The sequence below is a fragment of the Abramis brama genome (assembly GCF_963993115.1).
Source record: "Abramis brama genome assembly, chromosome: 13".
In the NCBI taxonomy this organism is placed as follows: domain Eukaryota; kingdom Metazoa; phylum Chordata; class Actinopteri; order Cypriniformes; family Leuciscidae; genus Abramis; species Abramis brama.
In genome coordinates this window covers 11329803-11344732 of record NC_139975.1, presented here as the reverse complement: position 1 = coordinate 11344732, position 14930 = coordinate 11329803, and the positions used below count along the sequence as shown (strand labels likewise).

General features: G+C 35.6%; 3 protein-coding genes and 1 long non-coding RNA gene across 5 annotated transcripts; 1 reads left to right on the top strand and 3 right to left on the bottom strand.

Annotated features, from left to right (window-relative positions):
* Positions 1–39: 39 nt before the first annotated feature.
* LOC311094924 (uncharacterized protein) lies at positions 40–2755 on the bottom strand. Its single transcript, XM_084133146.1, has 7 exons — positions 2664–2755; positions 2207–2378; positions 1378–1437; positions 1127–1258; positions 901–1047; positions 724–784; positions 40–577 (listed from the first exon to the last, which is right to left on the bottom strand). The coding sequence occupies exons 2-7, from the start codon at positions 2369–2371 to the stop codon at positions 471–473; spliced, it is 672 nt and encodes a 223-aa protein (XP_083989272.1). The 5' UTR covers positions 2372–2378; positions 2664–2755; the 3' UTR covers positions 40–470.
* Positions 2756–2921: 166 nt separating this feature from the next.
* On the bottom strand, positions 2922–7155 carry setd7 (SET domain containing 7, histone lysine methyltransferase). The gene is made up of 8 exons (XM_084132779.1): positions 6999–7155; positions 6237–6366; positions 5268–5469; positions 4961–5150; positions 4755–4836; positions 4425–4542; positions 4142–4299; positions 2922–3981 (listed from the first exon to the last, which is right to left on the bottom strand). The coding sequence occupies exons 1-8, from the start codon at positions 7036–7038 to the stop codon at positions 3780–3782; spliced, it is 1122 nt and encodes a 373-aa protein (XP_083988905.1). The 5' UTR covers positions 7039–7155; the 3' UTR covers positions 2922–3779.
* Positions 7137–10256, top strand: mgst2 (microsomal glutathione S-transferase 2). Its single transcript, XM_084132780.1, has 5 exons — positions 7137–7687; positions 8415–8514; positions 8670–8740; positions 8869–8950; positions 9060–10256. Exons 1-5 carry the CDS (start codon positions 7627–7629, stop codon positions 9169–9171), a joined length of 426 nt encoding a protein of 141 aa, XP_083988906.1. The 5' UTR covers positions 7137–7626; the 3' UTR covers positions 9172–10256.
* A 481-nt stretch (positions 10257–10737) lies between these two features.
* On the bottom strand, positions 10738–12803 carry LOC311094672. Of its 2 annotated transcripts, none has more exons than XR_014608702.1 (3): positions 12671–12803; positions 11492–11647; positions 10738–11331 (listed from the first exon to the last, which is right to left on the bottom strand). It is a non-coding gene; the product is annotated as an uncharacterized lncRNA (long non-coding RNA). The 2 variants fall into 2 exon arrangements; XR_014608703.1 differs by having other exon boundaries at positions 10738–11180.
* Between the last annotated feature and the right edge of the window lie 2127 nt (positions 12804–14930).

The window sequence follows — 14930 nt, the reverse complement described above, 5'->3', positions numbered from 1 at the left end:
AAACGATACCATTTTGCGTTTGACATGGGTGCCAACATCAAGTGCGTAGTCCAAATGAAATTTCTGGAACTGATTAGTTTTATTAGTCTGAACATCCATTTAAAAGCAATAGGTTGTAGTTTTAGATCCATAAAGAGGCAAATAGAATAGAATTCTTAATTTGTAATAATTGTTTATTGTAAAATATATACAGGTTTATTTATGCAAAAATATCAGTCTATGATGTAAAAAAAAGAAAAAAAAAAGTATAAAGCCAAGGCATATGCGTTTAGAAAAAAAACACTAAAATATAATTTAAAATTGATATGGCACTGATAATAACTTAAACATCAAGAAACACATTTAAGTAGAATTGAAACAAGCAAGCTCGATGAAATTTTGACACTTTCTGGGGCAAATTAATGAACTAAATTTCCCAAATATTTGATATTTTGCCCAGTCACATGCATAAAAATAAATATAAAAAGAGACTAAGCTAGTCTGCTATATGGAGGAGGTGTGGAGAGGTCTTGCTGTTCCTGCTCAGGACAGTGATCCATGAATGACACGGGGGAGTTAAAGATTCGCTCTTCTCCATCTGCATGAGAAAAAATAAAATCTCATTATATTCAGCCACATCCTCACTAACATCATTATAATTGCATACATTGTGGCAGATGACTCATGAAATATGATTTTATCATCTCAGTGTTCAAACCCACTTCAACAACATCCCTTGCGTACCTTGCCAAGTGCATATGAGTTCAGTTGGAGTAACAGGATCATTCTGAGGAACTAGAAAGTCCTGTAAAATACGCACCCATGCAGTGATTAACAGCTCAATACTGTGTACTGTATATTAACTTTTAGATATTGCAATTTTCTTATGAATTTCCTTGTTTTATAAAAGACTTCACCCACCATGCCATTTGCAGAATTGTAGCAGCCGCAAAGCGGAAGACTGCGACAGCCAACGTATACAATCAGAGAAGAAAAGAGCAGAGACCCCGTGCATGCCACCAGAAGGGTGCTGTTTGCGCCTTTTACCATCCGGCTGAGTACAACCCTCTACACAGGACACAGCTTTATCAATTATTTCTATATTTTAAGCTGAGGGGATAACATAGCAAATTATTATTGACTGTACCACTTCAGGGATTGGATGGGCATGGAAGATCTCATCATCCTCCTCTCCATAGCTGAGAGTGATGCAAGCATAAACAAAGACAATCACAACAGCAAAAAGCGACACCACAGAGGAGACGATCATGGCGTTTACCTTAAAGTATTAATGAGAGCATGTTAATATCAACAGGTAGAAAGAGACAACTGTCAGGAAAAATACTTAATAAATTCACAAGAAAAAAAAAATAGAGAGTAATTAAAAGTAATTATTACCAAAATAGGGTTTTTCTTCTGAGATGCAAAAAGGGCAAGTACACCAGGTGCAGCCATAATCTAAAAGAGGAGGGAAAAGTAAAATGAGCTTTACAGAATCAGTGTCAATAGGGTGAATGCGGTTCAAGTGGGGCACCTAAACCTAATCTTCTTTATGATTATGTGCATAATCTTCTGTTACTAAAAATCAGTATTAAGTTCATTCTAAACCACTTTCACAGTGGCTCAGTCAGTCACTGTCACCTCACAGCAAGAAGGTCCCAGGTTTGAGTCCAGACTGAGCCAGGAGGCCTTTCTGTGTGGAGTTTGCATGTTCTCCCTGTGTCTGTGTGGGTTTCCTCCGGTTTCCCCCACAATCCAAAAACATGAATTGGAGACGCTAAATTGTCTGTATGAATGTGCGAGTGAGTCCCAAACAATGTAATGGGGAGGGATGGGGAAAGACCTGGCAAGGCAACCTACCCCGGAAAATCATTCATGAACAGTCTCTCGTGTATGGCGAGAAATGGCCCATAGAATTGGGCCTACTGAAATGGTTAATAATGAATGAATGGTTAATGAATGAATGAATGAATGAATGAATGAATGAATGAATGAAACCACATTCAGCAGCACTGAGAAAAAGAAAATCATGTTAAGGTTATAATATAGTGAAATATGATATATTGTTATAGGCATTCAACTTAACTGTCATATTAATCTTTTTTCACGTGACCTTCTTGAGACTGAACCAGTTTGCCAACAATATTCTGGCGTTGCTGCATTATTGGTTAACTGGGGAAGCCATTTTAAAATAAATAAATTGTAAGTAAGTGTTAAGCTTTCTCACCAGTCCAGCCCAGAGTGGAGCCCTAGTTTCACTCAGAGTTGTGCTCTTTCGGAAAACTGCGTCCATAAAGCCGCAAACCACGCAAAGCCCTGCGCACGCCACCTGAAGGATGCCGAGGACCACCACACTCTTCTGATTGAAGATGAAATACCTGTAACGGTCCATCTCAGGCCTTCAGCGTGGACAGAAGAATCAAACAGTAATTTTATGTTAATAAATATTATTTAAAAGAGAAAAATATGTCACTGTTATGTCTCTAAAAAGAGTTGGATCATTTATCAAACGTATAGGCTACTGACTTGAAGCAGTAAATCACTATCGCTTTCCACGTTTGGTTTGATTCTGGAACTACAAAACCACTTAAGTAACTTAATTATACTAAACCCTATTCTGAAGCAAAGCCAAACACAATTTAAAAGCATAAAGTTCTTTAAATTAGAATATATTGCGTATTTACCTATGCCGTTTTCCCTTTATCACTTCCGGGCCGCTTTGTTAAGAAGAAAGTGGTGAAGCCGAGTGTGTCACTCATTTACCTGGCGCGCGCGCAGGTGCAGCACGATGGCCACGCCCCCATTGTGTGGACATTTACAGTGAGTGTTGCCCTGATTACTTTGGCATTAAATATTCCTGCATTTTGGCATTAAAATCCGCCGAATATAAAATATAACCTCCTTATATAATAACCGAGAACGTTGAAAAAAGATGAGACAAATGAACTTGTGCTCTATGCTGGAGTTTTATTGATAAATCTTTGTTGGTATATTTGGCATATCAAAGGCTGAAGTTCAGATCAGTAAAAAAAGATTTCTCTTCATCCTGTGCCTTAGTCTCAGATACACTCTGTTCAGTCTTTTCCCAACATATAAAGTACACTTTACTTAAACTTTCTTTTGTGGAGTAGATTTTTAATTGTATTCTTGGTGTGTGAAAAAACATAAAAATATCACAAATAAATAAAGGGCCTTGTCAGTATAACATTGTACTTAAAGACAACTAGAGCCCATGTAAACTTAACTGTAGCTGTTTGTAAATGATGATAGAGACAGAACAAATTTGTTTACAAGATTAATTGTTGGTAATAACAGCAAATTTATATTTTTAGTTCCTGGGGGAAACATGAGCAAAGCAGCAAAATACACTATATTGGTTTAATACTGCATGGTTAACACAAGTTGTAGTAAAGAGGTTGAATACTTCAAGGAATAGTAACAATAGTCTTTAAAACTTTCAAACTCCACTCCGCTTCATACATTTAAGTCAAAATGCCTTTTAAATCACTTGCTCTTATTATTTCAACCAACTCAGTCCCTGATTGACACACATACCAGGACCTTCCACATTGTAGAACAGTAGAACCATAGAGTTTTGTTGCTTGCTCAGTGATCTGAGCAAGGATTTCAAAGTTAAAATACTTGTAAATTAATGAGGATGCCAGAAATCAGTTCAGATGTGTGATTATTTGTAATTGTTAGCTTGTGATAGTCGAAGGACAAAGTTAGAGTTTTTAGTGGTAGTTGAAGGATGGGATGGGAGATAATATTTTTCCAGGACAGCGGTGGTGAGAAGGGTCTTAGCAGGTCTCGTCAACCCCTTTTCCTGACACCCTCTGCTGAAACTCCAGCAATTGCTTTGTGTACCATTCTGGTGCTTCTGGATCAGACTTCCCTGATGGCTCATGGTCATAACCATAAGCAACAGTGAGTTCTTCATCCTTCTCTATGGCACGGATTGTTCGGATGCATTTTATTTGCCCAAAACGAGGATGGACGTACCTGGACAGGTAAAAACAGCTGTTAGTACAATGGTTACATGACTAATCCAATACTGTCCAACAATATGATTTATTTACATTGAAATATCCAACCAAATACTACTCAGATTGACATATAAAAACAAAAGCACAATGTTTCTAAAATATACATTCACACTCACGGGTCATATTTGCAATTGGGAGTGAAGGAGTGATTGGCCTTGTGACCTAGAGATGCACAATAATTCTCAGTCAGATTGAAAGGTTCCGGAACATCAATCACAGTGTCCTCATCCAATGAAATAGTGTTCCCATTCAGGGACCAGTCCCGACTGTCCACCTGTTAATTTAAACATTATTTTAGAATACTTTTGTACTTTTGTAAATTTGGCACACCATTCATCTTTAAAAATGAAAAAGAATTACATTCTGGCATTAAATGATGAAAAATGGAAACAAACAAACCTCTGAATGTGTAATGCGGACACCATTATAAAAAGCCATCACTGTGTTAGCCTCAGCCTCAGTTTTTGCAAATAGCCCTTCTCCAGCTCCGGAAATAAGTGAAAGTCCCACATACACACTGTTAAACCAAAAGAAAACCACCTTTCAGCTTGAATCAACAAGATGAAGACAAAAGAAATAATGTATTTAGACTAGAGAACCAACTGAATTTCCCCCACTGAAATGACAAGACCAGACAATCCATCACTGGAACAAACAAGTACATGTTTTCTGTTCAAAACAAGATTTGATAGATTGAGGTTTACATGGTTGATCACAGCTTGCACCAACCGTTGACTTTCGTAGGGGTCAAGCAATAGTTTGTGGCTGGCGATACATGACGAGGTGGATTTATCGTAGCAGTAAACAGGACCTAAGAGAGTCAGAAAAATGGCAAGATGAATGTTTACTAACCAGATTAAGGGTTTTTCATTTGCATCAACGGGTAAACGGTTTCAGATAAGACATATGAGAGTGTAAATAAAAGTGCTACTAACTGTCTGGATCAACAGTGAAGTGTGGTCTGCCATTCTCTTGAGTGGTAAGAGTGGCACGTTGGGCCTCGATCAGTTCTCCATCAACAAAGGAGCCATACAGAGCTGTACGCCCATCAGGGTAAACATAAGCCACTGCCTTTCCTGTCATCTCTCCATCTTCATTCATTTCCCCCACCACGCAGGCGCCATCCTTTAGACGACAGAAAAGAAAAGAAAACTTGTATATATACATAAACCTGGAGCTTTTCAATAGACTGTTCATGTTCCTAGTTCAATATTAAAGTGCTTGATGTAGGGCAAAACAAACCGGGTAGTAGACCCAGCACATGCCACAGCGAATGTTGTCCTTGTACTGGCCCCTGAAGACCGGTTGACCATCTGGATTGAACTCTTGAGCAGGTCCATTGAGCTCGCCGTCTACATAAGTCCCATGTAATGCTCCTCCATCCTCATAAGTATAAATGCCCTGGCCCTGCAAAGCATCGTCCACATAGAAACCCTCCAGCGTACTATAGAGGGGAGGAAAAAGGTAATATGCAGGTGAACAATAATTACATTTATTTATCTGCTATAATTAAATTGATCCAAATAAGTTTTTTTGTATGTAAGTGTAAAAACAAATAGGACACCAAAGAGAAGCAAACAGAATTGGGAAAAGTAAATTCTTCAAGTTAATTATCTTTCACACCTTTCAAGACTGCTGGTGATGATGCATGTGCACTTAAAGGGATAGTTATAAATGTCTTTCTTCTGCTGAACACAAAGGTAGATATTTTGAACAATGTCAGTAACCAAACAGTTGATGGACCCCATTGACTTCCATAGTATGGAAAAAAATACTATGGAAGTCAACGGGGCCCATCAACTGTTTGGTTACCCATATAATTAAAAATATTTTCTGTTGTGTTCAGCAGAAAAAAAGAAATTCATACAAGTTTGGAACAACTTGAGGGTGAGTAAATGAAGACAGAATTTTCATTTTTGGGTGAACTATCCCTTTAAATGATATTGAATCACAGTGATATGTTTCTAAACTCTATACAAAGTTCATTCATGAAACTCTTCTGGGCAGTTGATTGGTTCTCTTAAGCCGGCAGCGCAGATAATCAATCTCTCTTTCCCCTTCACACAGCCTTATTTTTTCCGTCCCAACCTGGTATAGTAATGTGGGTCATTTTAACATGGGCAATTGTCTCGACTCTAACCATACAAATCATACAGTGAAAATCAATAATAAACTTAATAATGGTGCCAACATACACCACAAGTCTCAAACCTGCCATCAAAAAAGAAGAATTTTCCTTTTCCATTCTTCTCCCCATGAACAAAGTGTCCCTCAAATCTGTCACTGGAGGAGTAGGTCACAGTGCAGAAACCATGAGGCTGGTCATCCTCATCCAGTGGCCCTAAAAAGTCATGACATTGTAATCAGAAATAAGCGAAATGATAGATTGATGAGTAACTAATGCACTCTATACCTAAAAATAGCACTAATGTTAATGTCATCAGAACTTCAGTTAGATACTTGACATAGCAAAAACATTCAAAGTGATTGTGCACTAATTGATGGAAGTCCAGAGCTGATACGCGACTCTGCAATTCTGGATTGTGTCAACACCACACTTTCTTAACCACGTGGCTTCAGTGCAAATATAAATCCAACCTATACATACGACATTTACAGGCTAATTAAAAAGATTATATATTGTACAAAGTGTCAGTAAATGTAATAAAATTAAAGATATTTCAAGAGAACAAAATCAGTCTACGTTTATACTTTCAGCATATAATGGGATTTCAGAAGGAATCATAACTAAAGTCCAAAGCCGAAATAGGACTCGCTGTCATCTGGGGTTTTTAAAAATTCCAAAGCTTACGGGCCTCGGGAGTTTGACAGCTGACAGTTTGACAGACATACAGAGGACAGCTGTCGGTAGGCTAATCTTCGGCGGAATGAGACTGCATAAAAGTTCACCCTGAGAAGACGACAAAAACAAAGTTAGTCACACCGCGTCGTTTGTGAACACGCCTGTCGTACCTTTGACCACTTCTTCCATATCGTCATCATCGCTGTCCATGTTTGCGCTTCCTCTGTTGTTTATTAGAGGTAAAGCTGCTTCTCTATTTGCCTGGCTGTCGCGGAAGCTTCAGCAGCGCAGAGCTCACAGTTCCCGGCGCACAGTGTCTGACATCATCAGCGTCGAGCGCCCAGCACTGATTTCCCCATGTGATTTCCTAGCTTTGGGAAGTCTGAATCATTTTAGAGAATCGATTCACTCGGACAATTAGCTTCATTTAACCGTTCTCAAACGTATTTGTCAGCTGAATCGGACGAAACCATACTATGCGTTTTGTGCTTTTTGTTGTGAAATAAATGTTTGTTGTTTATGACTTAAATAGGTTGTCACCCCAAAATAGTGTTTTAGGCCACTTAAAAAACACTGTTTGTGTTCAATAGGTAGGTACAGGCTCTAAAAAAAAAAAAAAAAAAAAAGCTTATTGTGTTGGCTTTATAAATTCATGGTGCAACACCTTTCGCAAACGTTAGACCGGTACTTCCGGATCTTAAAATCAGGAGGTAATCTGCAACAGGCGGATATACGGACCTAATTTCACATCTTTGTGGCTAGACTTTATCAAAAAAGCAGCTGTTTCGAACCACAAATATGACTTCAGATCTGCCAGTTCTCCTCGCAGCAGTGTCAATACTATCTGCTCTCCACATGGGTAAGTAAGTAGCTTATCTTCTGCACCATTAAAAATACAAACGTGTACTGCACTGCAAGTGGACTATTGGACCATGATGGTTGGCCACCCTTAAAAACTCATAAAGGTTGCTCTTATGTTCAGCAAAGGACCCTCTTTTTATTTATACTATTTTTCTGTATAGTGTCTGCAGTAAATAGGTCTTTGGAGATTAAAGACCTATTTATCATTATCATTATTGATGATAAAATAAAGTTATTCCGATTAGGTTTCTTCAAAACACTGATCATTTTACTATTTGTATGTATACTATTATATGTATGTAGAACAGAATTAAATAACTGTCTGGAAATTAAAAAGACTGTAAAAGCTTTATTTCCATAGGAGTAAACATAAAATGTTACATTTCAAATGGTTTAATAAATTTAAAGTTGTTAAAGATGTGTTGCCAAAAGTAAAATAAAAAAAGAATAAGAAAAAAAGTAAACTAGAACTTTTGATTTGTCTGGCCAACATCGGACAAATGTGTAATAAGATCAGGTCAAGGTTTACTGCTAATTAAAATGATGTTCGATTTCAGTGAGCTATTTCAAGATAACTTAATCACTCAGGTTCTATAAATGTTTGTATGATTATCAAGCTAATACTATATGCTTGAAATCACATGTCAGATATGTATCATTAATTTCTTTATTTGTTATAATGTGGTAAAACGGTGTGGCTGAATAATAGTGATTGAATATCTTAGCATTTCAGGCAAGACGTGTGGGGTGGTCGAGGATGAAGCATAAAATAATGCCACCCACTGTTACTGGACCACCTGAGTTTGAAAGGACATTTCGTGCACAGTAAGATCAAAGATCTTTACAGTCAAACTGCTTCATTGATGCCTCTCATACTTCACATACTTCTCACTCACACACTTTCATTCATTAACAATCAAATATGAAATCTTCTTTGATTGGCAAGTTGTCACAAATATGTCTTTCCACCATTTCTTTAGCCAGAATTGTGTAGAGTCTTATTCCGTTTTCTTGGTGGTATTGTGGATCTCTGGCATCTTTTTCAATGAAGGTATGTTACATAGTATATTTCTATAATTATGTATATTTCTATACAACAACGATATAGTTACACAGAATTTATGGTGTATAAATAAAAATAAGAAACCATTTTATAACTTAATTTTCCCCTTTTTATAGTGCTTGCTGCTCTTGGAGGAATTGTGTATATTGTGAGCAGAGAGATTTACTTTACTGGCTATATCAGTGAATCCAAAAAAAGGTGATAATCAAAAGATTTTTAATAAATTTGTTTATATCATATTATTTATATTCTTTTAAGTAGTGTCAAGTTGTAACATATTACAGCCCATTCTTGCTGTTGTTTCTAGGTTGCCAGGGTTTTTCTTGGTGCTGTCTGTCTTTCTATTCCTAACTGTGACGGCTACCATTGGAATCATTCAAGCATTTTTGGACAAATATCTCAACATCAGACTTCTCTAAAGAATTTGATTCTTAATTTGAAAAAATAAAACTGTTTGTATCCATGCATCAAACAAAAGGCATCATGTAAAATGGATACATATTTTATGCATGTTTCAGGTATACTTGATTTTTTGTGGGTAAGTTCTCCTTCTAGGATTTACATTACAGCATTAATTTAAAGGATCGACTCACCACTTAATTCCTACTATTCACTTGTTGAAAATTCGGTCTTTAGTGGACATCATGTGGACTGTATTGAAATGCTTGAGTGCAGTGAATTTCTCATCAGGGAGAGGTAGAACGAAGACCTGGTCATACTTCACTGGAAAACAGTAAATGCAATTCTCAAACACTAACAATATATCCACTCCAGCAAGTCAATGTTAATAAACCCAAGTGCAGTTTATTGTAAAGGGATAAGACAGAATAAAATTGATTCATAAGTCTAACCTTAAACGAGAACCAAAGCAAGACACTCACCAAAAGATGCAAGTTAAATTTACAAAAGCTAGACCAGAGACATGAGAAAAATTAGGGTTATATCAGAAATAAAAAACTAAAAATAAACCAGCGACTCAAGACTAATAATCAGAACAACAATACATTTACAAGACTAGAAACCTTGGAAAACAATAAACTTCACTGATATGATTGAAATGATTATTGCTGCTTGTACATTTTACTTGATTAAAATGAGTTAAAGGAACACAATTGCTAAACACTGTGTTAGTACTTAATGTTATTCTGTTCAATCCATTTAAATATGTAATGTTACTTAATCCATTTGTGTTGGGACTATACCTAAAGCATTTTTGTTGCAGTAACTGAAACTAGACAGTGGATTTTTAGTTTTAGTTGAAATTAAGTTTTATTTTATGTGTTTCTGAGTAAAGGGAAATATCTTTGTTAGGATTAGGTGTGTGATATTTAAAAGAGTTTCTGTTATGTTGAAGTTTATGAAGAATAGGGCATGTGGTTGGGTTGTGGGTGGCACATGAGTAAAATCTAACATATATATATATATATATACATTACTCAATGAGCAGTAGCTGTGCTAATTCTATTGTAGTGACAAGTAACCTACGTGTTGCAATGTGATATATAAAATACAAAAACAATGACAATCAAGACTTAATATGACACTTTTTGACTCACTATTTGTTAATATCAGTCTTAAAATTAAATTCAGAATTAAATTCTTATTTTAAACTAAACCCAGTACTCTGCACAATGTAAAATAATAATAATAAAAAGGTTTGGCTATTTAGCACTTTATTTCACGAGTTCCATTGCCCATATAATCTTTAAGCTAATAAGGTTACACGTATTTGGCTTGCTGTCCGCAGTGGAGGGGCTCGAGGAAGCAGCTTCAACTCGAGCTTAGATATACCCCCCAGTGGGATTACTAATGCTTGGATGATGAGTATGGTAATGCCTGAATTATATGCCAAAACAGCTGATGCCAGAGCAAGGTGAGCGGCTGCTTATATGCTCCAGCAGTTATGAAAGATTAGATGGGTTTATTCCTCCCGAAATTACGTTGTGAACTTCACTAAGTAGAATAAAAGTTAGAAACAGACTGCTACTTTCACAAGTTTGTCTTTATTCTATAATGGTACAGCAACGCAAATAGTGAAACTACATGAATGCAGAAAAAGAATTAGAATAAATTAAAAAATACTGGCAAGGAATCACATTTTCATGTAGCATTCATCAAAGCATTGACTTAATAATATTGACATCAAGTACTTTAACTATACTTAATAATTGTACATGTACATTTTTCATGTACATCTTAGAACAGCATTAGTACCATCAGTATTGACCAAAGAGACATTGTTGTGGTGGAGCGATGAGAGAATGAAAGTCATGGCTTGACACGCTTTACAATAACATGACACTTTCCCGTGTTTCCTGCTTTGTCCACCACAGAAACCTCCACATCTTCAAGGCAGCAGATCCCAGAATAATGCAAAAGGGTTGCATTGTAGCCATTTTCATCAAGACCATCATATTGAGTGAAATTGCTAAAAGCCCCACCAAAGGAAGAAACATGGGTGAGAGAGATTCCTGAACCAGCTCCATCTGTCATGATATAGGTCACTTCCATAATTGTATTTCCACATGATAAAAGACAGTCTGAAGTGTCATTTACACAGGTGGAGTAAAATCGGTGACCTAAATAGAAACTTAATGTTATTTCTTTCAATTAAATACCATAGTAACTGCTAACCTGGAGCAGTATAATCAATTAGCAGGAAACTGGACTGGAAAAATTTAAGATGCACATTTTGCAGCAGTTTACAATACACCTACAACAAACAGATGTTGTACTTACATTTAGTATAGCATCTCTTGTTTCTCCCTCTACCCTGTCTGCATCTTTCATTGCTTCATTCTCACTGATGACATCCCGGTGCGGAAAAGCCTGTGACCATCCAATCAGCATTAGGAGAAAGATCAGTGTCTTTGCAATCTGAACCATTCTGATCAGCTGTGGAGAGGTTTAAAATATATTACAAGTTTATGCTTTTATTGGCAACATTAAAACACTCCACATGTAGGCTACTGTTAAAAAGCTGTTCTGTTTCATTACACTGCAAACAAATAATTTTATTGATCAATAAGTTAACTTTTTTAATGTTAACTTTAATATATTTTAAATAAGATAACTCTAACAAAAATGTGTAAGAAAATATTAAGCCTTACTTCAGAGAATACATCTTAGAAAAAGGTCTTATTTTATTTCCCACTTTTTTTGCTTTGTTAATTTAGCTTGTTTTAGATATGTTTAGATATTTTCCTAAGAATTTCCATAAGAATTTTTGCAGTTTATATTCTCAGCATTACAACACTTGCTGGGAAATGTCTCAATGAGAACAAGAGCACAAATGAAGAGTAATGATAGTGAGGTTTATATACTGAGGTTTGACTTATTATGCCTGTGGATTATTAGGGGTGTTGTGGATCGTTATCTGTGTCTTTTGGTCTTGGTGTGCAAGAGAGCAGAGAGGTCCCTAGTTAAAAAAAAAAAAAAAAAAAAAAAATGTATACCAAAATGTATTCAAAATACATTCATTTCATACTAAGTATACAACAAATCCATTAATATATTTACTGAAAAATCACTTGAGACTGATAGGCCCTACAAATATTATAATTAAAATTTATTTGGGACATTCTGAATTATACGCTCGAATGCTATTCCCAGCTTCACCGTATTATGAATAGGGTGTAAGGTAATGCTTGTTGGTCTGCAACAATAACAGGTAATAGCCTAAATCACTGTTCATATAAGAGATCTTTGACTTCATAAGTGATTTTTAATTTAATTTGTAATTTTTAAGCCTTTAGGCTTATCAATAAAATATTATAACAAAAATAGAATTGCACACTATATTCTAGTAACCGGCATCAGTTGCCTATAATGTTTATTGGGATACATGCCATCCAGTTGAATTGTAGTAAAAAAGTAATTGACTTAACAAAGAGCACCTGTCTGTTATTTTTTACCTACCGTTATAAATGATGAAACCTCCAATGGAAAGTAATGAAATCTCAGGTAGCAGATCCGTGTCCTTTCTGAATTATTTTGTTGAGACGTTTCAGTCCTGTTCAGACACACTATATCAGTGGAACATAACTTGCACAACACTGAAACTTCAAATCAATACTAAACCTGTTGTCATTGTTTAACACGTTCGGACTCTGTGTTCATTCCAACAAATCGCGTTTTCTATGGTGTTTTTGTCAATTAATGCCTCCCAGAGTGTATAGTGCTAAGTAAATCTATGAGTTGCTCCTAGAAATTAACATTAAATATTATTCCCAAGTCCAGGTTGATACAAGTTTTCAATAGGGTTCATGTCAGGGATGGCCATGGGCATGGCAAGGATTTTTTCTTGAAACACTCCCAAACAACTTCTTGTGATATATTGGACATTATATTTTGTGCTGTTTTCTTGACTTTCTAATTTGTGAATCTCAACAATCTTTTACAACAATCAAAGCCATTTTTTAACTATTCTAGCTTACTCCTTGCTTAATTTATAAACAGTACGATAACCATATTCATTTGCATGCAGTCATATGGAGCCGAAGCACAACCAAAAGAATGTTCTTCCACAAAATGCATGCAGTTTTGTTTTTAACCACTGGTCCACTAGAGGGCCAAAAGTTACATAGTATACATTAAACTTCACTTTACCTAACTAAATAATACATTAGGACCTAAATTAGCTTTATTGATGTTATAACATAAGGTTTAGTTTTGATGATGTTAAATAAATAGTTAATGTTTTTTTTAATATAGGCCATAAGACAAGAAGTGGTCACATCCTTATCACAAAAGTCAATAAAAGATATTTGTATAAATAAACTAAGCGACAATACACTTGCTTTTGTATAAACCTTGCCAGGACCATAGAAATATAAATAATTAACAATTAGTTGGGATCAGGTCAAGGTTGCTAAATGAAATTATGTTTGGCTTTATTCTGTATTTTTTTTTAACTATTTATAATTAATAAATCAAAATTGTTCTTAAAATGTTTACATGATTATGAAGGATTTTTTTTTATTTTTTTTTTAGCATTTCAGGCAAGATGTTACGGGCACAGTAAGTTCTCAAATATTTTAAAGCCAAACTGCGATAAGTTATTATGGTTTTCATTAGAGTGCATTTTTTTTTCTTTAGTTTACCATGTGAACTTCAATCAATCAGAGGACACAGAAAAAATTAGCCGGGCTTGGCCACTTGGAGGCGCTATAACCCAACACAACATGAACATTTACTCTAATACGAAAAGTTGCATGCAGTAGGCCTACCTTAATCCAAGAGGGCAGTCATGTCTCTTAACATCATTCAATTAGCCTGTGTTTATATGATCTTTCAATTATGTTTGGACAAATATCACAATATAAGACTTGAAATGCCTAGTTAAAATTCTTATTTTGAAACTAATGGTTTTCTTAGGTTAAGGGCTTTGTTGCAGCCTGAGGGCTGTTCCATAAAATACAAGCCAGGCGTACAGGGCTTCACAAGTTTGCTTAGTCAGACTTATTGTTGGTTGATTCTAAGCAAACTTAAATAGTTCAAACTCAGTCACTATTGTAACTTATGCTGGGAAATTAACCTGAGGGTTGTTCCATAAAACAAGATTAGAATACAAGCCAGGCTTATTTTGGTTAGTCAGACTTATTGTCAGTGGATTCTGTTTCATAAAGCAAACTTAAAATAGTTCAAACTCAGTTACCCTGGCAACTTATGTTGGGAAACTAGCCTGGTCCAGGGCAGGCTAACTGTCAGGCTAAGCCTGAGTTGTTACACAATGATATTACCACTGACACACTTGCATATCATTATTTGATCGATCCAAAAATAAATCAACTTAAATAAGGCGACAATTGATTGTTTTAAAAATGTATGAATACATTTCTCTCTGATTTTACAGTATATTAGCCTATTTGATTAACCCATTACAATAGTCACTTTACAGCTATTGCTATCATAAAGTACATTTAAGCCTTAAGCCTTTAAAATTCTAAATAAGGCACATCTAATGTGCAACAACAAACATATATATATATATATAATTTAAAATCTTTCAGTTCAAACACATTTAACACAATTATACAATTGGACATTTCCTTTAAAGACATTATATTTTTTCCCTAATAATTATTGCTTATTTTTACTTCAATTGTTTTCCTTTATTTTTCCCCATTTGTGATAATACCCGCCACCAACACATAAAAAACATAATTAGAACAATAAC

Coding starts and splice junctions, on each gene's coding strand:
- LOC311094924 (XM_084133146.1), bottom strand. CDS start 2,371: ATGGACCGTTACAGGTATTTCATCTTCAATCAGAAGAGTGTGGTGGTC. Junction 1,048..1,126: donor CCCATCCAATCCCTGAAGTG/GTACAGTCAATA, acceptor TGTCCTGTGTAG/AGGGTTGTACTCAGCCGGAT. Junction 578..723: donor ACTCATATGCACTTGGCAAG/GTACGCAAGGGA, acceptor TTTCTCATGCAG/ATGGAGAAGAGCGAATCTTT.
- setd7 (XM_084132779.1), bottom strand. CDS start 7,038: ATGGACAGCGATGATGACGATATGGAAGAAGTGGTCAAAG. Junction 5,151..5,267: donor TGTGCTGGGTCTACTACCCG/GTTTGTTTTGCC, acceptor TGTCGTCTAAAG/GATGGCGCCTGCGTGGTGGG. Junction 3,982..4,141: donor CCCAATTGCAAATATGACCC/GTGAGTGTGAAT, acceptor TTACCTGTCCAG/GTACGTCCATCCTCGTTTTG.
- mgst2 (XM_084132780.1), top strand. CDS start 7,627: ATGACTTCAGATCTGCCAGTTCTCCTCGCAGCAGTGTCAATACTATCT. Junction 8,515..8,669: donor GAAAGGACATTTCGTGCACA/GTAAGATCAAAG, acceptor CCATTTCTTTAG/CCAGAATTGTGTAGAGTCTT. Junction 8,951..9,059: donor ATCAGTGAATCCAAAAAAAG/GTGATAATCAAA, acceptor TGTTGTTTCTAG/GTTGCCAGGGTTTTTCTTGG.